General features: G+C 39.8%; 1 protein-coding gene across 2 annotated transcripts in view; it reads right to left on the bottom strand.

The window, feature by feature from the left end:
- COL11A1 (collagen type XI alpha 1 chain) overlaps positions 1 to 24,792 on the bottom strand; it is a 233,513-nt gene that overhangs the window by 129,649 nt on the left and 79,072 nt on the right. For both annotated transcript variants that reach the window (XM_073356871.1, XM_073356872.1), the window contains 16 exons: positions 23,441 to 23,503; positions 21,502 to 21,543; positions 21,014 to 21,076; positions 19,565 to 19,639; positions 17,402 to 17,485; positions 16,341 to 16,397; positions 12,501 to 12,554; positions 10,712 to 10,765; positions 10,545 to 10,598; positions 9,880 to 9,933; positions 2,849 to 2,902; positions 2,676 to 2,720; positions 1,118 to 1,171; positions 977 to 1,021; positions 534 to 587; positions 11 to 55 (listed from right to left, as the gene is read on the bottom strand). In XM_073356871.1, coding sequence (XP_073212972.1) covers positions 11 to 55; positions 534 to 587; positions 977 to 1,021; positions 1,118 to 1,171; positions 2,676 to 2,720; positions 2,849 to 2,902; positions 9,880 to 9,933; positions 10,545 to 10,598; positions 10,712 to 10,765; positions 12,501 to 12,554; positions 16,341 to 16,397; positions 17,402 to 17,485; positions 19,565 to 19,639; positions 21,014 to 21,076; positions 21,502 to 21,543; positions 23,441 to 23,503 — 897 coding nt within the window. The remainder of the gene's footprint in view (positions 1 to 10; positions 56 to 533; positions 588 to 976; positions 1,022 to 1,117; positions 1,172 to 2,675; positions 2,721 to 2,848; positions 2,903 to 9,879; positions 9,934 to 10,544; positions 10,599 to 10,711; positions 10,766 to 12,500; positions 12,555 to 16,340; positions 16,398 to 17,401; positions 17,486 to 19,564; positions 19,640 to 21,013; positions 21,077 to 21,501; positions 21,544 to 23,440; positions 23,504 to 24,792) is intronic.

The following is a 24,792-nucleotide window of genomic DNA, read 5'->3' as shown; positions in this document are numbered from 1 at the left end:
TATAACGTACTTTTTCACCAGGAGCTCCAATAGGACCTTGTGGACCAGGAAGCCCCTATTAGAAAGAAGCCAGTGTGTGAGAAATCAGGGATAACAATATACATACATTTTCCCTATTAAAGAGCCCTCATTAATCTGTTTAAACATAGCAGCAAATATAAGTGTGGGGGTCGGGGGTGGGGGGGGATTAAACCAGTTAGATAAGAAGCTTTGTGTGAGCTTTTTGCACAGGCTACTCTTCTGGCATCAAGTCTGTAACAGGATCCTATTCAGAACCCTCCTACAGGTGTGGCCCTTCCTGCTGGCATTCCAGGAACACTGAATGAGTCATTTTTCTTGCAAATGAAAAAGCCCTCTGCAAGCTTGCTTTAAAATTCTGCTCCCACTGCACTATGCACATTTTCAGCATTATTTATAAAATCCTTCATGCTTTATCAGTCCTGCATATGAAAAGCTAACCTTATGCTAATCTGTATTCATTAAACATTTGTTTAAAGGAATGTGGTATAACCTGTGGGTTACTGAACACTTACTTGTGGACCTGGGATTCCTTGTTGACCAGGAGGTCCTGGTTCCCCTTGAGGACCCTACCATGCAAAAAATACAGAGGCATTAGGTTTGGGCTTCTGTGTTACAAATCTTCATTGTCAGGCCTAAAGTAATACAGGCACATCTCTGTGTTTTCCATCTTTTAAATTTACCAACTAACCGTCTCTCTAGTCTGATTTTCAAGTTCATTTATATCATCAACATTTTATTAATGTGGGGCTAATTCCACCCTGAGAGCTGGAGTCTGGGGGCTACAGGAGGTTAAATGAGGGCAGAATTTAGGTTTGAGTAGATGATACACAAGGCTGTTCTTTTCAATACAACAACAAGAGGAATCTGAATTTTAGATTAAACAGTGACGGGGTAGGGAAGGGGAAGGATTTTGACAATCCCAAACCTCTGTTTATTTCCCTAATTATGTACCTACCAAGTTTCCTTTTGGACCTGGGGGGCCATCAACACCTGCAACACCCTGCAACAAGAACAAAAATAGAGGCAACACTGGTCGGAATTATTTTTTACTGGAAATTGCATGTTTAAAATACCTTACTCTTTATGCTATACGTACAGGTTGTCCTGGGGGACCGGGTGTGCCCCTGGGGCCCAGTAGTCCTCTTTGACCCTGAAGAGAAGACACAATTCATAAAAATGTGGGTGCAATTCCTCCTTACAAGCAGATAGACTACAGGAGTAGGGGGAAGGGAGGCAGTGTAGCCTGACAAAAGGATTCACTGCTACATGGGACCCTCCCGCCCTGTATTGGGAGCACAATATGGATTGACAAAAAGAAAAGGAGTACTAGTGGGACCTTGGAGACTAACCAATTGAATGCATCCGATGAAGTGAGCTGTAGCTCACGAAAGCTTATGCTCAAATAAATTGGTTAGTCTCTAAGGTGCCACAAGTACTCCTTTTCTTTTTGTGAATACAGACTAACACGGCTGCTACTCTGAAACCTGTCAATATGGACTGAAGGAGCCTGCTGTCGAGTAGCTCTGTCTTTCATACCAGAGAAAGGTTGGAGGGGGAGATTTTGTCTCTGCCACTGCCCTGAACACTGGTGCAGCACCTTCCACAGTCACTTGATCTGGGTGCTGACTATTTATGTATTTAATGAAAACAAGGTGGTGTTAATTATTTCTGTCATGTTCTGTATTGCTGTGGAAAGTGCTACCTTTCTTGGTAGTAAAATCTCTGCTAGATAGCTGAAAATTACTCATTTGTAGTCTTTCTCTGTATAATAAACAAATGGAAACTCTTCCACAAGCAGAAGGGCAGACCTGCTCCCACAAGCAATTCCACTGAAATCAATGGGACCATTCTTCTGAGGAGGGGGAGCAAAATTTGTTCCCTAGTGGTATTTTTAACTTTCTACAGAGTAACTGCATTTTGTTTTTCATTATTTGTGTCATCAGACCCTGTGGCTGAAGTAGGCAGGCCTCGTTCTCCTCTCTGTTTCATTATGTGTGAAGAGGATGCAAATTACTATCATTCTGACTCAGTAGCATTTTACACCCACTTTGTATCTGGAAGGGCCATATGTCAGATATTTAGGATAAAATTATCTTTTCTGAGCCAGGCCCCGGATCTCTTGCCTGCACGGCAGATCTCTGTTCTGCAGTCACAGCACCAGTGGAATTCCTACTGATATCAGTGGAATTCTTGGACATGTAACAATTGTGAAATATACAATAAAGAGAAGCAGTGTGGGCAAGGGGGGGAATTTGGGTGAAATTTTGCAGCCAAATATTCACTAAAAACAGACTGTTGTGAAATATCCCTAGAGGTGTCAATAGGCGGACTGTGACCTCACTGTGCTCATGTAAATCAGGAGTATGTCCACTGAAGTCAGTGCAGTTACACCAGAGTGAATGAGATATGGATCAGGTCCAGTGATTTGGAAGTTGTGTACCGTGGACTGAATTCATCCATGAATAATTCCAGTCATGTTAGTGGAGTTACACCCCAGAAGAATTTAGCCCATTGTTTACTCTCCATACAGAACTGCCATTTTTTTCCCTCTGGGAAAAGCTTAGTAGAAATGAATGAAAATCTTAGAGCGATTTTGTTCTGCAAAACAGTCAGCTTGCATACCAGAAATAGAACAGTAAAAAAGCTTTACTTACAGCTTCACCTGGGAGACCTCTGGGTCCAACCTCTCCATCTTCTCCCTGTCATTATTAAAAGGAATAGAAGGTTTAGCGTGAAGAGTATACATCACCAAAATATTCCTCTTCTGGGAGGACTTTCTTTAGATGTTGTTGTATGTATTAGCGAGCTGAAGTTACTAGTAACATACTCTTGTTCCATCTTCACCGGGTGAACCAGGAGGTCCTTGTGGGCCACGATCTCCCTATAGAATTAAGAAAGCCATATTAAAATAATGCAGGTTACAACTCTGGCTTCAAACAACAAGAGATGGGAAAATGAAATACCACCTTAGCTGCATAATAGTATATCAGAACATCTTCACTGTAATAGCAAACAGGTACAAATCTACATGTTACTTGGCAGAAGTTTTCGTTTAGAGGTGGATCCAAAATCTGTTATCAGATTAATGTGAGGAGGGATTAACATTTCAGAAATGTTCAGTAATCATATCATCATTACTGCATGTAAGGCTGGGTTCTGCCATAAGAACGGCCACACTGGGGCTTCTCAGGCCTATGTACACAAAGCCTCAGCGGATTTTGGACTGATGTAGTTAGGATTTATTTTTCTTTTCTCATTTTTAAAGAAGGCTAGTGTGCTACATAGCTTAAACACAAATGATTGAGCTCTTTTTGGAGAGGGGATTTTTAATCAGTGATCTCCTTATAGGACTGAATAAAAATCAAGTGTTCATGCTGATTCTTCTAGCTTTAGCAGTGTCTCCAAGGTGCTGACCACAGCTGTGAATCCTAGAAGAGTTATATGGAATGACTCTTGAGTGTCTCCATTCCTTTTCTCCTTCAGAGTGCTGCTGGGGAGGTTTAGGTGATTGCTTATTTACTCTTGTATAAGGGATGGCAGGTATTTATTCCACTGCCCTACTGTTCATTGTGATTGTGGGGTCATTAAGAGAGATAGTGAGGTTCTATTAACTGCACCTTTGTTGCCTCAAGCTGAGTTACATTCTACATGCTGCTATGCCTTAACATTGTTCAAAAACATTTGCTGGTGCAGACAGAATGCAGCTTCCTATGTGTTAAGTGACATTTATTCCTAAAAAGAATATGCTAAAGGTTGGTGTTTTTTTTTTTAAAAACAACATCAGTATTCTTGCAGATAAAATATAACTACAGTAGAAAAGGATTTATTTCTCTTTTTCCACTCTGTGTTTTTTTTATTACAGGGAATACAGAGGTGACACTAAACTGGGAGGAGAGGTAGATACGCTGAAAGGTAGGGATAGGATACAGAGGGTCCTAGACAAATTAGAGGATTGGGCCAAAAGAAATCTGATGAGGTTCAACAAGGGCAAGTGCAGAGTCCTGCACTTAGGACGGAAGAATCCCATGCACCACTACAGACTAGGGACCGAGTGGCTAGGCAGCAGTTTGGCACAAAAGGACCTAGGGGTGACAGTGGACGAGAAGCTGGATATGAGTCAGCAGTGTGCCCTTGTTGCCAAGAAGGCCAATGCATTTTGGGATGTATAAGTAGGGGCATAGCGAGCAGATCGAGGGACGTGATCGTTCCCGTCTATTCAACATTGGTGAGGCCTCATCTGGAGTACTGTGTCCAGTTTTGGGCCCCACACTACAAGAAGGATGTGGATAAATTGGAAAGAGTCCAGCAGAAGGCCACAAACATGATTAGGGGACTGGAACACATGACTTATGGGGAGAGGCTGAGGGAACTGGGATTGTTTAGTCTGCGGAAGAGAAGAATGAGGGGGAATTTGAAGCTGCTTTCAACTACCTGAAAGGGGGTTCCAAAGAGGATGGATCTAGACTGTTCTCAGTGGTAGCAGATGACAGAACAAGGAGTAATGGTCTCAAGTTGCAGTGGGGGAGGTTTAGGTTGGATGTTAGGAAAAACTTTTTCACTAGGAGGGTGGTGAAACACTAGAATGCGTTACCTAGGGAGGTGGTGGAATCTCCTTCCTTAGAAGTTTTTAAGGGCAGGCTTGACAAAGCCCTGGCTGGGATGATTTAGTTGGGGATTGGTCCTGCTTTGAGCAGGGGGTTGGACTAGATGACCTCCTGAGGTCCCTTCCAACCCTGATATTCTATGATTCTATGAATGTTTATGCAAACAGCTCCTTGCATTATGTCCTCTCACTACACATGAATCTGAAGGGCTGCAGCTATCTGCTTTGGCTTTGAATAGGACTGCTTTCAGATTTGTCATACTTTCTAAATATTTAGAGGACTCCCATTTTAATATAAGTATTATAGTGATTCCCAAGCAATGGGATGGAAGACTTGAAAAGGCTTTCTTTATTTGTTTAAAAAATATGAATTCGCTATCTATATTTCTGAATAAGAACAAAAAAGGTTTCTTTCACCATACAATTAAATGTCTCAAAGTTTGCCAGCTCTGCTATGCCATATTAGAAAGCAGACATAAATCTCCACCCTAAGTCAACTCTGGAAGGGTTACTCAGTCTTCAGAGGATACATGAGATATGCACAGTGATTAGATCAGTGATACTCAGTAGGTGGCCGGGGGGCAAATGTGGCCCGCCAAGGCTTCCTATGTGGCCCACCAGCTCACCTTGAAACAATGTTTATAATTAAATTCACAAACAGTGATGCACTGCCTATGCCTATGCCTATGCCTTCCTTAGTAACTTACTGGCGGTGCTTCATTTGTGATGAAAGAAATGCCAGGGCTGAGCCTCAGCAAGCCCCGGCACAAATTAAGCAATGGCTGAGTGGCCAGATAGTGGCGACTGCTGGCTGGGCCCCCAGCTCCGAAGGCAGAGCCACCAGCAGCAGCACAGAAGTAAGGATGGCCATACACCATATCATGTCACCCTGGCTTCCATATTGCTGCTGGTGGCAGTGCTGCCTTCCGAGCTGGACAGCTGGAGAGTAGCGGTTGCTGGCCGGGGAGTCCAGAGGTGCCAGAGCTATGAACTGCCAAGCCTAGAGGTGCTGGGGCTCAGCCCCAGTAAGTCCAGGCACAAAGGAAGCCCTGCTTACTGGATCTTACGTTCTTGAGATAGCAACAGCTACGACTGAACTCAGACGCCAACCTTTTTTTTCCATTAGTGATGGAAATTGAGCCAAAAATGAAGGCAGGTGGGAGTAAATGTTGCCAAGTTGATAGCAAAAACTGAGGTTTCAACCCAAACTGGTCAGCGGATTTTCTATTTATTACGCCACCTCATATAAACGCAAAACCTTTGCGTTTAATATTCCAAACCACTGTCTCTATCTGTGAGATCATCAACATGAGGCATCACATTGAATCAAAGCTTGGTAACTTCAATACGGCCTATCCTCCTGGCAGTTTTGCAAGACGTGAAACAACTGAAAACTCTGACGTCTTTGTAGCACACTTCAAATGTCATTCTCACACCATCAGCGACTGTAGAGGAAAAAGCAACTGCTACTTCTCTTCGAAAACGTTGGTAATAGCTAAAAAAAGAAAAAGCCTGTCCTGGATGCCGAGCTTGTGAAGGAGAGCACATTGGAAATGCTGAAGGAGCTTTTTGCCAGAAATAAAAGATGACATTGTGAACCGTGTGAAGCAAGTTCTCCTGTCTGATTCCACAACAGTGCAAAGATTGGAGGTAATTTAGGAGGTTTATTTGTTAACACTGGTTTCTGATTTTAAAAATGCCAGCATGTCTCTTGCAGTGGACGAATCAAGCAATTTAAGTGACACTGCCCAGTTATCACTGTTCGTTAGATTTTATGATGGTTAAATGTTCAAGGAAGAATTTTTGTGCTTACTACCATTAGAAACCTATGCAACAGGAGAGATAATTTTTGAAAAGTTAAAGGCTTTTTTGAAAAAATTGGTTTAGATCTGTAGAAAGTAAACTTGCTTGTTACAGACAGAGGTCCCTCTATGACAGAGAAAGAGAAGGGCTTTGCTTCACATTTGGCAGCGATAAATCCTTCATTAAATACACTTCATCGCATCATTCACCAGACTGTCTTGTGCGGTTAATTGTCAGGGGACTTAAGAAAAACAATGGGTATTGTGAGGAGATTGGCTAACAAGATACATTCAGCTTCTACCTTGCAACTTCATTTTTTAAAACTCTTTTACAAGATGTTTCAGCCAAATACAGTGACCTGTTGCAGCATAATACGTTCGCTGATTAAATAGGATAGAGAGAGATTGTGCGCTTCCAAAAGAAATAATAGATTTTCTTTCAAACTACAAGACCAACATAGCTCATGAGTTCCTGGAATTTATAAATGAAGTCCCCTCTATGTCACAGGTAGATTTTCTGTGTGATAAAACCGGTAACTTGAATTCCCTAATTTGCAGCTCCAAGGGTGTGCAAGCAGTCTCAGGGATCTGTTTGGAAAAATGTGTGCCTTTCAGAGGAACCTTGAAATCTTTCAGACAAACTTAACAGGAAAGATGTTGCACTTCACCACACTGTGTGTAGTTGCTATCGATGAAATTGATGCAGGAATTCCTATTCATCAAAAATTTTAAAATGTGATTTGAGAATTTTAAAATTCCAAAGAATTTGCTTTTATTTGTTTGTGGTCCGTTTTTTGTCCCTACTGATGAACTCTGCCCTGCTGAAGCCAAGAATGTTCTTGATTCAATTGATGAAGGTGCCTTTAAATTAGAAATTGTTAAGCTCCAGAGCTCAGATATCTTGAAGACAAAAATTCAGAGAAATGGGACTTTGTGATTTCTGACTCAATATGCTGACCAGTTTCAGAATAGCCATAATCTAGCCATCTCTTAACGATATTCGGATCAATGTACCTCTGTGAATCTAGGTTTTCTACCATGAACATTATAAAAAACCAACACCGCAATCATCTGACAGATGAGCATCTTTACCAGTGCATATGCCTTGCCCTGACCTCCTATAAACCTGTCTCCACAAAGCTTGCCAGAGATCGTTGATATCACCTGTCCCATTAGAGATTGCCACAAACACAGGTAATAATGTTGATTTATAAACTTTGTTAAAAGACAGAAACACTAATACTTATGTTGCAGTCAAGGTCTTTATTGATTGGCAGCTGAAAGGTTTTTATTATTATTATTTTGTCAGCCTCTGCGCAAATGGCCCACTTCTTGATATTATATTCTCAAATTGGCCTGTGGGTAGATCTAATTAGTATCACAGGACTAGATCTTAATGTCTGGCACCCTCTACTGGCCACCTACCGATCAACCAACATTTCAAATCGGCAAAGAGCTGCTTGTTTTTATTCTCTAGGAAGAAAGGAATTGATGAAAAATGATTGAGAGAATTGTGAATTGTACTAAAAGTACAAACAGGACTGAGGAGAACAACTTCCAATACTACTACAACACACTACACTGTAGGCATATGTGGAGTATTCAATGTCTCCCTGAGTTCCTGGGAAGTGTAGCTACTGCACAAGCCCTTCGAAAATTGCAGCATATATTTCCATCCGTGGTTCGCTAGCTCCACCCACGAAGAGGGTGGAATCATTATCCTGCCTTATTCTTGTTCCTTCTGTGGTGGCTAAGACTTACGAGAGAACTAGCAAGAGAACCGCATTCAGGAGAGCACAGGGAAGTGCAGCTGTGACTAGCGCTTGCAATAGGGATGCATACCAAGACGATGACTTCTTCCACCACAACTGCTATACAGGGCCAGACACAACCAGATTTAGCTCTCAGATCTGGTCTTTCTCCAAGTTCTGGAATGTTGATATTTGAAGTGTTTGGATTGAGTAAGGGTATGTCTACACTACGAAATGAGGTCAAATTTATAGAAGTCGTTTTTTTTAGAAATCGGTTTTATATATTCGAGTGTGTGTGTCCCTGCAGAAAATGCTCTAAGTGCATTAAGTGTATTAACTTGGCGGAGTGCTTCCACAATACCGAGGCAAGCGTTGACTTCCAGAGTGTTGCACTGTGGGTAGCTATCCCACAGTTCCCGCAGTCTCCGCTGCCCATTGGAATTCTGGGTTGAGATCCCAATGCCTGATGGGGCTAAAACATTGTCTCGGGTGGTTCTGGGTACATATCGTCAGGCCCCCGTTCCCTCCTTCCCTCCCTCCGTGAAAGCAGCAGAAGACAATCGTTTCGCGCCTTTTTTCTTGAGGAAATGAGATTCCAGAGTTCGCTGTTCTTTTCCTATCTACCTGGCCAGTGCATCTGAGTTGAGAGTGCTGTCCAGAGCAGTCACAATGAAGCACTCTGGGATAGCTCCCGGAGGCCAATACCGTCAAATTGTGTCCACAGTACCCCAAATTTGACCCGGCAAGGCCGATTTAAGCGCTAATCCACTTGTCAGGGGTGGAGTAAGGAAATCGATTTTAAGAGCCCTTTAAGTCAAAAAAAAGGGCTTCAACATGTGGACGGGTGCAGGTTTACATCGATTTAACGCTGCTAAATTCGATCTAAAGTCCTAGTGTAGACCAGGGGTCAGTCTTTGTCAATAAGCAATAGAGTTTAGCATTGTAGGTATTCTTGATTGCTACTTTGTTTGAGAAAGCCTTTTTAATGGTGTTTAAAAAAATTGCAAGTCAAGGATGTTGTTTTCCATGAACACAAACAAACAATTGCAAAACTTTCTGCATTACTCTGTGTTCAGAGCTGTTAAATTCTGTGTATCCTCAAAGCAAGGGGAAAAGGATGGCCTGTTGTTGTGGCACTGCCCTAGTGGAAGGGAGACCCGGCTTCAATTCACTGCTGTGCCACAGACTTTTTGTGTGATCTCAATTCCCCATCTGCAATGAGAGGTCCCGGAGAAGAGAAGGTGCCACGGGCAAAAAACCTGCCTGTTGAAACATCATGGAAATGAGCCCCATGACCACACTGGTCATAGGATACGTACATCCTCAGTGTAGAACTTGTACACTAGTATATTGCAACTTTCTTCTAATAATCAACTTCAACCCATTCGGCAGCTGAAGTAAATCAGCATTGACTTTAAGGAAACTACTTCAATTTACACCCATTGAGAATCTAGCCCAAATTCTGGAAATATATTTAAATAAAAAATATGTATGTGGATCGTTAACTATAAATTCACATTACTGAAGTCTTTACATGATATGCTTGTAAAAATACAATTCTGACACTATATTGCAACATGAAATTCTGACATGTTCTCTGACTTAACTCTCTCCACAGTCCTATGTTATTTTTTAAAATGAGGTGATGTTACTACTACTACATTTTTATAAGCTTTCATATAAACATTCATGTTGATCTTACCCTGTGACCTTTATCACCAGGTAGACCAGGAAGACCATCAAACCCTCTATCACCCTAGGAAAGAAAAAAATAGAGACTTAGAAATGACTATTACACTTTGTAATATTCTTAGTAAATTACACCAGCTCACTGTGGGCTAAATTCTACCCATGGACACATGTGCACATCTCAGCAAGTCATTTGGAGTTGAGCACATACATCTGAACATCAGAATTTGGCCCTGTGCGCATCAAAGCAGAGGAAGCCGTTGTGCACCAGATTTTACACTCCACTGTAATTATGCCATTATAAATTTAACATCAAGACAAAGGGCTTGACTCTAGTCACACATTATACTGATATAAATCAGAAGTAGCTCTGCTGTAGAAAATACAGTTACACCAATGCAAAAAAAAGCAGCCTAAGTGAGATCAGACTCAAGCCCAAAGAATCAAATTACTTAAACGTTACACGGCTGTCCATTACCATGAATTACCATATTTTTAAATGGATGATTCATGCTCAACTTTTGCCTCTTATCTGGTTGTCTGAAGCATCAATATTTTCATTGCAGAATAGCTTTCTACATTGTTTTTACATTTTCAGTGTGGTGGAGGGCAGATTAATGCCTATTTAAAATGTGCATCATCCATACCATGACTGAAATATGACCTCAGATCTCATACCTTTGAACCAGGTTCTCCTGGCATTCCTCTAGCGCCATCAGCTCCTGGACGACCCTGAAAAGAATACAAACATTTGAAGATGCCAACAACTGACATCCAGAGTAAAGAGAAAGCGTTAATTCATTTGGATTTCAATTTAATTTTTTTACCAGATATATGTTACTCACTCTTTTGCCAGGTTTCCCACTTGGACCAATGGAACCTTGAATACCTCGAGGACCCTGAATGTAAACAAAACAATCTTTAAAATCATACTATATGTGGCAACAAAAAGCTAGAACAGCTAGCTAAACAAAACTGCCAAACATCTCAGCTAAACAACAACTTAGGAATATGGTGTTGAATACCAAGACTGTGATTTTTCAAAGCTATCTAAGGGAGTCCCCACTTCCTATTAATTTGTGATGAAAACTGAGCATCCAAATCCCGTGAAATCCAAATTTCTTTGAAAATCTCAGTGCCATGGTTTACAAATCTTGTTTTAGCCACGTTAAAATTAAATTCACCTATATTTAATGAGAACTTATATTTACACAGCACATTTTATCCAGAGAGATTCCAAAGTATTTCACAGACTGCACACCTCATTCTGCTTTCACATGCACATGTGATTCTCGTGAGGGCAGTTCTAGGTGTTTCTAAGGGAGCACTCTTGTCCAAAACCAATATGCACCTTGGGTGGAAATGTCAGCTGAAAAAGGCCTCAGAAGCAGTACCCAATAATTTAGGGCAATGCAGCAGGATGGTCTGACCCTTTAAGGGCCTGCAGAGCCAGGGAGTAGCAAACCCTGATCTAAGGAGAAGCCCAGCAGACATGTGTTGGGAACCAGGTAAGCAGCAGCTAATGACTGGCTCTGATTCCCAGTTGGAAGACATAAGTGGGGACCTAGCTCTGGAAGGGGAGGAGGAGGGCTAGGAGAAACTAACAGTTTCCTTAGCAGCAGTAGAAGGCTGCAATGGGGCAGGCTGGCCCTGTGGTCTCCCTGAGGTTAAGGGAGTGCTGTGAACTTGAAGTACTGGAGGGGGCAAAGGACCCAGTCATATCAGTCCAGGACATGGCTGACTGTCCAAGCTGGTGGACAGCTTCACCTGACCACAAGAAGAAATAGAAAAAAAACCCAAACTAACAAGGGACCACACTGGAAATGTAGGCAGAAAAAATGAAAGACTAATCAGCTATTTGTAATGTTTTACTTCTGTACTAGTGCCAAGGTGGATTCTAGGATAGTTACTTAATACATGATTAAATATGTGTACCCAAGTTGGCATTTGGCCAGGTGACAGGTGTTCGCACTACAGACTTTTAAAAAAAATGTCATAGTTTCTTAACTGGTCACAAGTGCTTATGACCTTAGTTTTGGGTCTAAGTTTAAAGATTCCAGTGCTTTAAACTGGCCAGTGCTCTCTAACATCAAGCTGGGAGATTGATGCAGTAATTACTAAGAAGGAAAGGGATCATCCATAGAATCAACAACACCACCTCTTCCAGTGTCAAAGTTTTTCTTGGAAATTTCCTGTTTAATTACTAGTCAAGTTAAACCCTGCTCAGTTTATGAGATTTGATCATATCACAGCCCAAGGTCATATGACTGCAGACATTGATGCTAATGGTACTTATGAGCATGTACAGTACAGAGCAGAGCAAAGAGCTTCCAGCACCAATTTTAAAACTAGTTTTCAAGAGATGACACTCTACATGTGATAATTGGTCCTCTTTACAGAAGGGCAGCTTGTTACTTTCACATTTTAAAATGAACAATCTAGGTAACTGTTTCATTTGCTGCAGCATTGTACATGAAAAGCTATTCACCTTCAATTATATGTAAAAAGCACATAACTGATTGCTCTCCAATAGAGGGATGCTATTTCCATATGCTGCAAATGGGAATGTATTTTTGTATGCTGCAAAGCATGAAAAGGTAATATACTGAAAAATGAAAGGATGTTGTATTGTACCTGGGGACCTGGGTCGCCGCTTTCTCCTTTAATACCTGGTGAGCCAGGCCCGCCCTATGTAACAAGTGCAAAATACAGTGAGTTTAATTATCCAGCTAAACTTTAACAGGATAAACTGTTAGCTATTTCTAGAAATTAATTACAGAAAAGAAACACTTTTTCCTTAGCTATTATGAAACCATCCTATGCGATTACAGTACCTGAAAGATCATTTTGTAAAAGTCTGGCAAACTTGGGGCCAAATACTGGTCTCATCAAAGTAAATGTTAAAAATCCATCGAATTAAATTGGACCAGGCATTGTCCACTGTGTTCTATATTAATGTTTGCCAGGTAAATATCAGCTCAGTGAGAACATGAATGATTAAAACATGTCTGCTTCCTGCATCAAGGAGGAGACAGGAAGTCCTGAAAGTGGATTTTCGGCACCCTTGTGCAACTGTAGAAATAAAGCACAATCTGACTGCCTGATCCAAACCTCACTGAAGTCAATAAGAGCCTTTCCATTGATTACAATGACCTGTGACAAATCTGAATAACTATATTTCTACACTGTTATAGCATCAGACAGATAGAGACACAACATTTCAGAGTAAATAATAAGCAAGGAGTGTATTCTATCTCATAATATTATTCTGGGTCTTAAAAACAGTACTAGACCAGATCCTCAGCTGGAGTAAATCAGAGTAGCTAGGATCTGGCCTAACGTTTTTCACAATCTCTTTGCCTTTTCCATTAATATTTGTTCCACTGAAAAACATACCAACATAATTCAAAAAGAGTAACCAACAGAGTATACAAATAGAATGAAGCCTACTAAGAAGCGCAAAGGATTGCTGCATTTCTGACTGAATAGTTGGCACCAAATATTGTGTACTTAATATTATACAAACTTTGCTGAGACTGGGGGTCTGATTCTCCTACTGAAATGAAGAGAAATTGCTCTAAGGTCCTGATCTAGTGCCAACTGAAGTCAGTGGTTCAAGCCCTAAGTGAGGCAAGAACCAGACCTGAGTTGTTGCTTCCCACTAGGACAGGTGACCATAGTCAGCAGATGACTGTTAGCACAGGTTTCTCTGTACCAACCTAGTTTTTAAACGGTTTTACATTTGCACAATCAGTGGAAACGACCTCAGACAAAAAAAGGATAAATAATCTACTTTAACACTGTGAATGCTAACACTTAATGTAACTACAACTCTGCTATGCTAAGAAAAGTGATTTTTAATAATACATTTAATATGATTCTTAATGTATTTAATTGGTGTTCTCAAAATTAAATTAGCAAAATACATGACAGATTAAGGTCAAGACTTCCAGAAATGACTAGTGATTTTGGGAGCCTTGTTTTTGAATTGTTCAACTTGAGAATTGTTCAAGGGGCCTGATCTTTCAGAGGACAGGTGCTCAGCAATGTTTGTAAATTAGGTCCTTTTTCAGATATTTCAAGGTGAGATATCTAAAATCTGAGGCAACCAAAATTACTAGTCACTTCTGGAAACCTTGGCCTAACATTTTGCCAGATCAGAAGAGCTGGATTTCTAGAGCCTCCTGGTGGCTTGATGGCAAAATAGCTATTAATGTGGTTCATTCCCTAGCCTTCCCATACAAAGAGCCACCAATGCTTCTAATATGTAAACTGTTGGTGGTATGTAGCCAGGACTATCAGTAAACAGAACTATACACTAGCAATATTGCACCATTCTTTACAAATGGATTCAGTGTTACCACAGTTATATAATGGTAATGATAGTATGTAATGAATGCGATCTTCTTGTCTCTTGATTTACACCAGTGGAAATAGGGTATCCATTGGTTTGTTACCTTGCACCAATTTATTCTGATTTATTATAAATGTAATGAAATTTTCCAAACTGTGATCAACCAAAAGTCTGCGGGTCAAGCTCTCTGCTGACAGACAATGTCAATGCTATTGACTCTGGGAGAGTTATGCCACTGAAGAATTTTCCCTTGTGTATCTGTTTCAAAGTTACAATTAAAGCCCAGTGATTGTAGCTGAAATTGTTTATTTATTTGTTTGTTTATTTTTATTAACTGAGACTCAGCTGAAACCACTCAGTTTTACCTAGATAGACAGAAAGTGCCAATCCTTGGGACTGGCCTTTTGGGGTTCAGCATAACTTGGTGAGGAAAGGGTCCTTCACAGCTACATGATGCTGGGGCCACAGGCTACCAAGCCACCCCAAGGGATTTCCCATTCACAAAAGGAATCCAGAGGGGGTACAGTTAAGACAGCTTTTTGGCTACTCTGTGCTACTAGAACAATACATGGCAGCAGTAATAGGGTTAAGAGCCTGGTCTGTGGATTCGATAGAAGACAGATAAAATGTGGTTGTCCATTTACCCCTCCTACCTGCTGATGAATATTTCATCCAGTGAGCTATGAATTAGGAAGGGAGATGATGACAGTAGGGGGAAAAAGGAGGTAGAAAGATGGAGCAGGGGAAGTGACTTAACCATGACGTCACAATGTTACCACTCAACAATGAGCCGTTTCTGAGGTAGCACATAAAGGCAATGAGGGGCCAAAAAAGATGGAGGAAGAGTGTTTGTACTCCTGATGTTACAATTATACCACCTCAGGAATGTTTCATGGATACCTGTTCTACATTAATAATCTGCTTTGCTATTAAATAATGGTAAGCATGCTTTTGTATATATTTTACAACAAGATGTTTGTTTTGTGTCATTATGAGAGTTAAACTTTCTCTTTGTGCTGCAGTTCATCCATTGTTTTGCAAAACACATTGATAAAATACAGCAGTTAGCGATCATCATAATCACAAAACAGGCAAAATATTTGCCAATTTAGCCATGCCAACAAAACAGACTAAATACTGCTTTCCAAACTCAGTGAATCCTTCCAAATATGGATGCTATACTTAGTCTAGAGAAAAACCCTACTGTCTGGATCGAAGAGGATAAATATAATCACCTGAGATAATTTTAGAAAAGACTTGTTTTCTACAAAGCCTATAATCTTAGTTCCAGCAGTTATTTTATATTGTTGTTGCTATATTTAAATGGCTTTTTGAAACATGATAAATGCTAAATTACAGCATTTTGTGAATTATTTGAGTCTACAATGTACCCATTGCCTAAAAGAGGAAATTATAATTACAAGATTGGTCAGGTGATTTACAAAGCGCAGAGCCTCCTACCTGATTCTCCACTGTTATCACACATGCTATCCTTTTAAAATGTTGTGTAGAGATCACAGTAGCAAATGTAATGGTGACCTAAAAGCTATTTGATATGCTTGCTGTTAAAAAGCTGTCCCTTTTGTTTGCTGCAGACTGGGTACTGAACTCAGAATATTTTTATAACCACAGTGACAATAATATCCTTCAAAATCATTCAATATTAGTCTGTGAACCAAATTCAGCCCTGAAGTAAATAGACACAACTCTCTTAGAAGTCAATGGGAGTTGTGCCAATTTACAGTACTGACTTACTTTACCTACGATAAACAGGTAAGATTATTCTGCAGCATTTCCTTTCAGTTCCTAATATTTTCCATAGTAAACACCCTGAATACTGAAAGGTGCAGTTATCTAACTGCACAGGCTTATTTAGTTATATAAGACATTCACAAGTTTTAAAGTGTACTCTATCCATACAGACAAAACATTAAATTAGCTTACAGGCTGAACTTAGGACCCAGGAAAAGAATATGGACTCAAATTCTGGCCTTAATTATACCAATGAAGTCCCCAGTCAAATCACTTTTATTGCACTGATGTAAGTGAGGCAGGAATTTGGACCATGCATTTTTAATTCTTGTGTATTCAGTGTTTTATCCTTGTTTTGTTTAACATACCACAGGACCTGGTCTTCCAGTGAGTCCCATGGGGCCAGGTGGCCCTCTCATAGCAATCTGTTAAAAAATGAAAATAAAAAACATATTTCAAGGGGAAGCTATAAAAATTACATAATAGTCATTGCATGGCCAGATTATTAGTAATTAATTCATGCTAGTGGCTGGTAAGTAAGGTTATAACTGCATGTTCATGAGTAGATGTTTATTTTGCTGAGCTTAGCAACTGGCAACCCATATTTAAAAGATTGTGTGTATTAAGCTGTCACAAGTGTGATGCATAAAATGTATCACTTAGCAATTGTGTCAGTTACTGTTTACTAAATGAGACTATAACAGACCATGCATACAAATTTATACTAAGTTTGTCCTCCACTCTCATAAAATCAGTATATTTTCAGTAGGAATAAACCACTGGTAACCCTAAGAACTGGATGTCTGTCTTTGCAATTAAGAAGTGTTCTTCTATTGGACTAAAGAAGACACTTTAGTATTTTAAGCCACTTTCTTCTGTGCTATCCCACACTGATGATTGCTTCTATCTCTCAATTAAACCATTTGGACCACACAGCGAGAATGAAGCATGCTGGTGTCACCATACATATACACATTCCAGAGGGCATATTACACTTTCCAGAATTAATCAAGGGAAGACAGACACTAAGCTGATTTGGACAGCTCATCAACCTGTCATCCCAAATTCCTCCACAACTCTGGTCAGATGCTCTGCTGCTCTGCTGCTGTGGCAAGCCTATGAAATCTGTTGTCCTCACTCCCACAGTTTTCATCTTAACATTCATGCGTGAATCAATGTCTCGCGTGTGGGTGTGAGGGGGTGTATGTGTGTGTATATATAATATTCACGACTTATTGAAACGTTCTTTTTCATTTCTGCTTTCAGTGTTTCACTCAAACATCTATATCATCTGCATCTATCTCATGTTTTCTTTCTCTCTCCCCCAATATATATATATATATATATACATATATTGTATAACAGGCAACTTCACACAAGTCTCCTCTGTATTTGCTGCTTTATTTTTATTCCAGTTTAACATTCTTACCCTTGCCTGCTGAAGAATAGCTTGGGCTTGAGCTTCTTGAGCTGAGATTGTTGGGCCCTTCTCACCATCTCCACCAAAGCGGAACTACAAATATCGCACACAAAAAAAGAATGCACAATTAGCCAAGTTAAAGACATATTTGTTCACTGTAGCTACAGATAGTGCTGCTTAAGGTATTGGGCCAGATTCTTTACTCCACTTTTAATCTGGTGTCACTTCATTAAACTTCAGCAGAGTGTAAAATAAGACCCACTGGTTCCAATATGAATATTAAGTTACCATTAACAGAATTTGAGCCCAGTTCTGCTCCTATATAAATAAAAGGTAAAATTTCTGTTGCTTTCACTGGAATCCTTTTATTTTCTTTTATATAGTGGGCCACTAAAATGTCACATAGGAAACCAGAATGGATTCCTTTTTTATGCCAAACTGTACTAACAATTAAATGCCACCAAAATCAATTAGCACCATGTAGCAAAAGCCAATACAACTTTAGTTAGTAGTAGGAGAAATGCAATTCAATTGATGTCAAGCTTTGATATGAAAACAGTTTGCTATCTGATGTAGAATAGTTTGTGCCCTTTCCTAAGGTCTCAACTTGAATGTATGTACACAAGGCTTCCCAATAAGAATTCAAATATTCTTATATAGATAGATACAATTGATATTGTATATCACATAACAGAGAATATGTAAAGCAGTCTAATCAGTCTAATTATAGTAATTATATACTAAATACATACTAATAAATATACTAATTATAATAGATATAAATCTTTACTGGAAAATAGTTTATTTCACTATTCTCAGTTCTCCAAATTTAGTGTGTCCTGAATGTGGGGATCAGATTACTTTTGGTGCCAAACCATGGGACCAGATCAATCCCATCTTCTGTCAACTTCTGACTTTCTCCAAATTCCGTTAAATTACCTTCTTAACAGCCAATTTTAGCATTTTTAGCCTGGTCATGAAACAATTTTTACTGCTGCATTTCTCCAAGTATAAATGATGTCTCTCCACTGCAATCACATCATTATTATTATTTTTATATGCAAAGGAAAAAGGATCATCAAGATTCTGCCTCCAACACCCCAGCTTCCTGCAGCATAAGCAGAGCCCCCTCTTTGTGTTGGTGTTCATGTAGAATCGTCAACATTTACAATAATAACAATCAGAATTAATTAATAATAATCAAGTTGGAGCTGCCCAAATTAGCCAGGAGCACCTGGGGCCCATTAGGAGGTCTGTGTGCATTCTGGTGAATTCTAGCACTATGTAAGACGATGGATACCTACACACCTCACAGGGGGGCCATTTTCTCATGTTACAGATGGAGAAGCTAACACTGAATCATTAAGTGATTTGATTAAATCCTTGAGATAGTCACTGTTACTGCAAAGATTAGAATGCAAGACTACCTTGTTCTTTGTCCTCTGCTTAGTCCATTAGACCAGGACAAGGGGGCTGGAACAATTTGTATAGCTGGGGTGCTGAGTGCCATTGAACCAAACTGTAAACCCTGTATATATATATATATATATATATAAACTTGAAGAGTGGTCAGTTTGGATGAGCTATTACCAGCAGGAGAGTGAGTTTGTGTGTGTATGGGGGTGGGGGGGATGTGAGAAAACCTGGATTTGTGCAGGAAATAGCCCAACTTGATTGTCATGCACATTGTGTAAAGAGTTGTCACTTTGGATGGGCTATCACCAGCAGGAGAGTGAATTTGTGTGGGGGGGTGGAGGGTGAGAAAACCTGGATTTGTGCTGGAAATGGCCCACCTGATGATCACTTTAGATAAGCTATTACCAGCAGGACAGTGGGGTGGGAGTAGGTATTGTTTCATATTCTCTGTGGATATATAAAGCCTGCTGCAGTTTCCACGATATGCATCTGAGGAAGTGAGCTGTAGCTCACGGAAGCTTATGCTCTAATAAATTGGTTAGTCTCTAAGGTGCCACAAGTACTCCTGTATATAATGGAAACCACTTCAAGTCAGGGGGTGCTGCAGCACCTATGTTTGTCATGCTATGTTTCCAAAGACAGAACCTGCTATAGGACAGGAGATTTATTTTGTCTTTTTAATTCATTCCCCTTCTTTGGAAGCAAAAGCATTACTTAATACAAGCTTGACCACTCTGTAACCCTAACAGGACTTACCGGCAACATTAACATGGTACCTGGGGGACCAGGTAAACCATCCGCACCTGGAAGGCCAGGACGCCCTGATGGGCCCTGCGAAACCAACCAAAAGGAAGTGGAGATTAATTAGACAGATCTTGCTAGTTACAGGGCCACATATATTCATTCTTGTAGGTTGTGAATACATTTCATATGTGTTTTAAAAAACTATCCTAAGTGGCATAAGCTAAATTTCTAAATGAGTCACTTTGTAATGCGAAAAAAGGAGGCTCTGATGCAGCGCTAGGATCTGCTAGTACAAATATCCTGCATTTGTGTGGAATTCTAGTGACATTGTTAGGACTTCACAAGGGTAGATCCCAGTGCAGAAGGATGAGCTTGATGGGTCTGTTGTGAGAGCTGTTTCATGTAGAATTTTACTGATCACTTACAACTTTACAAGCGAAAGGAATACCACCCCAAGCAGTTTCATTATAATAATGTTAAGTTTCGGAGTTACTTTCTTAGTTTAAATCCATAAGGAGATACGGAATTATTAAATCTATAAGAATAAGGGTTGAAGAAAAAATGCTTATGCCAGTCCATTTTCTACATGTAGAGTGTGTGGTATGATTTAGAATTCTAACAAAAATGTCAAATTATACAGTGCACAGTTGCTGTATTCTCAGTGCCTCCCAGAAACAAATATTTCAGGAACATGCTAGACTTTTCAGTAAACTGTCACTGGTAAAGCTGAGTGACATTTATATCATGTCTATTGCGATAGAAAATTTCCCTGAACTGAACGCATTTAGGCTGTTTTAAAATTATACAAAAAGCCTGCGAAAACACTGAAGACTTAAAGAATGGCTGCATTAAATACATGACTTTAACCTGGGTTTTCTTAGACTATCATTTTAGGCATGACCACACCTGTTCTTTCAAAAACCATATCATGTAATGCTAGCATATAAGCTCATTTGTCCTTGCACCATCAAAGATCACAATATGTCCAGCATAGTTCAGACAGACAGTATCCAGTAAGTCCATCATTTCAGTGAGGATTTTGTTCCTGTATATCATCACCTTTATTTATCTCTTCATTTGAGTGGTTTATTGTTCAAACATTTTGTTTAAATATCATTTAAATTTATATCAGAGATTTGTAACTGGATTTTTATCATTATTTAATTACATTTTAAAATCATTCACACCAACATAAAACAGTGAGATTAGGTTTAGATAGACACTGTAATCTTAGAAATGCATCACAGGGACATTGCTTCTTTCTCCTGGGTTTTCACTATGTATTGCTCCTTAAAAAGAAATATTGGCCTGATCCTCAGCTGGTGTAAACTGGTGCAGCTCCATGAACTACACTTCAGCTACCTCAGTATACTCTAGCTCAGCATTTGTCCCATTTAACTCTTATAATGATTAGAGCAAGATATGCCATTAATAAACTGCATAATCCATATTTTGACTTACCCTCTCACCAGGGTCACCAGGAGGACCAGTGGAACCCTGTAAACCTGGGGGACCTGTAAGACCCTATGAAAAAACAGACCATAAATGTTTATGCTGAATGACTGATTGTATCAGTGTGTTCAACTGTTGTCTACAAAAAATTATGTTCAAGACCCCTAAATGATTATCTCCAAATGATAAGGCAGATCTTTTTCTATATTAATGTATAGTCAGTTTTTCAAAATTCTGGGCACCCACAATTGGGCCAGATTTTCAAAAAGGTTCTCAGCACCCCAGTGTGTTCCCAGTGAAAACACTTGAGCTGAGATCTTCTATAAATCTTGCCCTATTCTACTGTGTTGAGTACATTCTACATATGAGAAATGATGTCTCTATTTTTACATATGTCAATTCGTAAGTACCAAAGGACAATGGGCACATTGAATGCACTAAAATGAAACTATAATTAAACTATGAAAACCAACCAAAATGAAAAAATATCCACTTACTGGAGGTCCTGCTGGTCCTGCTGGTCCTTCAACAAGCATCCCCTACAGAAAAAATGACACCAGTCTCATTATCTTTTGGAGAAAGTATAAAAAGAAAAGAATAAATTCCAATTGCAATAAAATTAGCAAGGAGTCTTATGATATTATAATCCTTATGTTTTCACTTCCATACCCATCTGTTTGTTCTCATCAAAGCACAACAAATCTTCTCTCCATAACTACTGAGGTTAACATTTTCTCTCAGGGACTATAATTTGTACTTTTCAATGGATCCATTGTAGCATATAAAATAATTGCACATAAGTTTCCTAAATTACCCTGGGCAATGTCACACTTTCTGTGCTACGAATTTTCTAGAAAAAAACACGAGCAGGATTGGTACAATGGTAACTCATCTATGCTGATTTAACGTTATCCTGGTTTTGTTCCATTTTATGCAAGTACAGTTTTGCTGATGGCTTCCAAGGTCATTTAGTACAATTAGGAAGGCGCTGAACTGTACCTTATAGTTCTCCAACTTTAAAAGTGGGGAAGACTTACAGGTCTTGAAGATCTTGAATTACTTGCTTCATACACATGCCTACACACACACACACACACACACACACACAGTTACGATATCATCCAGAACCTTCTCCTGAAACCATGCTTTTGGCATCAAACAGCTGCTCTGAGGATTTTGCTCCAAGAGGCAATTCAAAATGGAATATTGATGAAGCCTCTATTCCTGCAGTAGAAGCTTTAAAAATATTCGGTTTGCTTCAGAAACTTCCTTTTTACACATTGATGGGGGAGATTTTTTAGCACGGTATGCTGTATACAGCCGCATCCGATGAAGTGAGCTGTAGCTCACGAAAGCTTATGCTCAAATAAATTGGTTAGTCTCTAAGGTGCCACAAGTCCTCCTTTTCTTTTTGTGTATACAGCCTGACTCACAACTGGTTTTTAAAAAGTACTGCTAGAAAATTTAAGTATAGCAGTGGGGAATGACAGTAGTTTTTAAGAACCAGATATTTTCTGGGCTAATGCAGTCTGAGCTTTTCCATACGTCGCCGTTACTGTGTTTCATTCCTGACTCGCAACTCATTCTCTGTTGCCGTCTTTTACCTTTTGTGATCAGTGACTTCTAGAAACACAAAGCTCTGTGATAGTTTTGTCATACCAACTGCCATTAAAACCTAATTAAAAATTACCACATTTATTTCCACTCCAGTCAAATACGTTTGGAAAGCCACTCAGACTTCCAGAGCATTAAATGACAGTAGCACTCAGCTTCTGCTAGCCACTCTATAAAGTTAAGATGAGATATTGCAGTTTTTTTAAAAAAAAGCAGGTTTATTATATTCATCCTAACTACAATGCTACAACATAACTGTGTCTTAGTGTAGAAGCTGCTTCACTGCCTCCATTGCTATTCACAGCTGAGAGGCATTCTTTAGGCAGTTCCCTTACCATTGCTAAGGTTCACAAATTTGAATGCAGGATCAATAAGCAGAGCATCAGTATGTTGCTTCATGATGGTGCTACTTGACCCTGTGGTACTGTTTTTATGTATTCATGTTACAACATCAAATGCAAGTATTTAATTAAACAAATATAGGGATTTTGTTGGCTGGTCTCATGATGTGTGGGACAGTAAGGTGAAAACTAACCAGGATCAATTCTTCGGAGGCTATTAATCTCTTGTCCACAAGAAGGTTCGGTCTGTCTTAGGGACAGCGTAGTAGGCCCAGTATATGGCAGAAGGAGGTGTGTCTGTGGGGCTCTTCTTTATCATTTGTGTTGCTAGTCCACAGAATAATACTGGTGATCGCACTGGAGGAGATCACATATAATATCCTGACTTCCTATATGTAGGTGACATAGCTTGGCACTGAAATAATTACCCATGAAAATTCCATGGCACTTAATAAAAGAAAATCTCCACCCACATACTTACAGGTTCGACCACCGCTGGTTCTCCCTTCTGTCCTTTTTCTCCATAAGCACCATGCCCAGTCACCTGCCAAATGGAAAAAAAATGAAAATATACATTAGGCCTAAGAATCCTGTGCACGCTGAAAAGCACAGATGCTCTGTTGTTTAAAACTAAAGTTGGAGTGGATTTGTGCCATGAAAAATGTATCACAAACACAAATCTTATCAAACAAAAATATTAAATACTAAAAAACAGGAAATCAGTGGAATAACTTTAATTATCTAACTAATCCTGTAGCATCTATAGCAGCAAAATTCCCAATGACTTTTTCAGTGGGACTTTGGTTTGCATTAGGACTGTAGGATTAGATCCTGTGTGTGTGGTGGGGGGAGGATATTATTTGTAATAAGCTTATTTTTGGCATATCACACTACAGATGATGTGATCCTACAGAGAATGGGAGCTTCAGAAGGTCTTGTAGAGTGGCTGTACACTACATCAAATGACTTTGGGCAGTGGTTCTCAAACTTTTGTACTGGTGACCCCTTTCACACAGCAAGTCTCTGAGTGCGGCCCCCCTTATAAATTAAAAACACCTTTAAATCTATTTAACACAATTATAAATGCTGGAGGCAAAATGGGGTTTGGGGTGGAGGCTGACAGCTTGCGACCCCAATGTAACAACCTTATGGCCCCTGAGGGGTCACCACCCCCAGTTTGAGAAAACCTGACTTTGGGGATGGTTGACCCACTGTGCCAGGAGGAGGAGGAAAAATGTTCATGCTCCAAGGTTTGCAGATGCAGAGGTGCTAGGGGTGTATGTGAAGGCAAGGAGCTTTTCTGAAATAGCCTCTTGTCCCTCTAAGCATCCCCACATGCATCCCTACTGCTCTCTTTGCATCATACTGAGGCAGTGGAAAAAGCAGGAATGAATCTAGCCCTAGGGCTGCAGTTACTGCCTTGTGGCTCTATGAGTAGTGGAACTAAGAGATGCAGGGAAGAGATGAGAAAAGATGAGTTACCTGTTCTCCCACCTAATGCCAGAATGCAGTTAGGAACAGCACAAGCTGTAAACCAGGGACAGAGAGCACTAAGTTTTGTACCATTCATGGAATTTTATAATTCTCCCCTTTGCCACTGCTCCCCCGCCCCACAAATGATCTGTTATTAACTTGAAACATTTTCAAGTTAGAAGAATAGATTTCTGCACTGTAGAGGTTTCATTCTTTTCTTCATCCTTGTTGCTTCTTTTGATAGGCACAGACATCCAAGGGAATCAATTCATATATGATGTGCTCAAGTAACAGTTCTTTGCAGACTATGGCTCTCAAATGGGGTAAATTTGAAATGACTCCATTGATTTCAGCAGAGTG

Source organism: Lepidochelys kempii, chromosome 8, assembly GCF_965140265.1.
Source record: "Lepidochelys kempii isolate rLepKem1 chromosome 8, rLepKem1.hap2, whole genome shotgun sequence".
NCBI lineage: Eukaryota > Metazoa > Chordata > Testudines > Cheloniidae > Lepidochelys > Lepidochelys kempii.
Note: the sequence above shows the minus strand (reverse complement) of the source record. Positions and strands in the feature narration are given on the sequence as shown.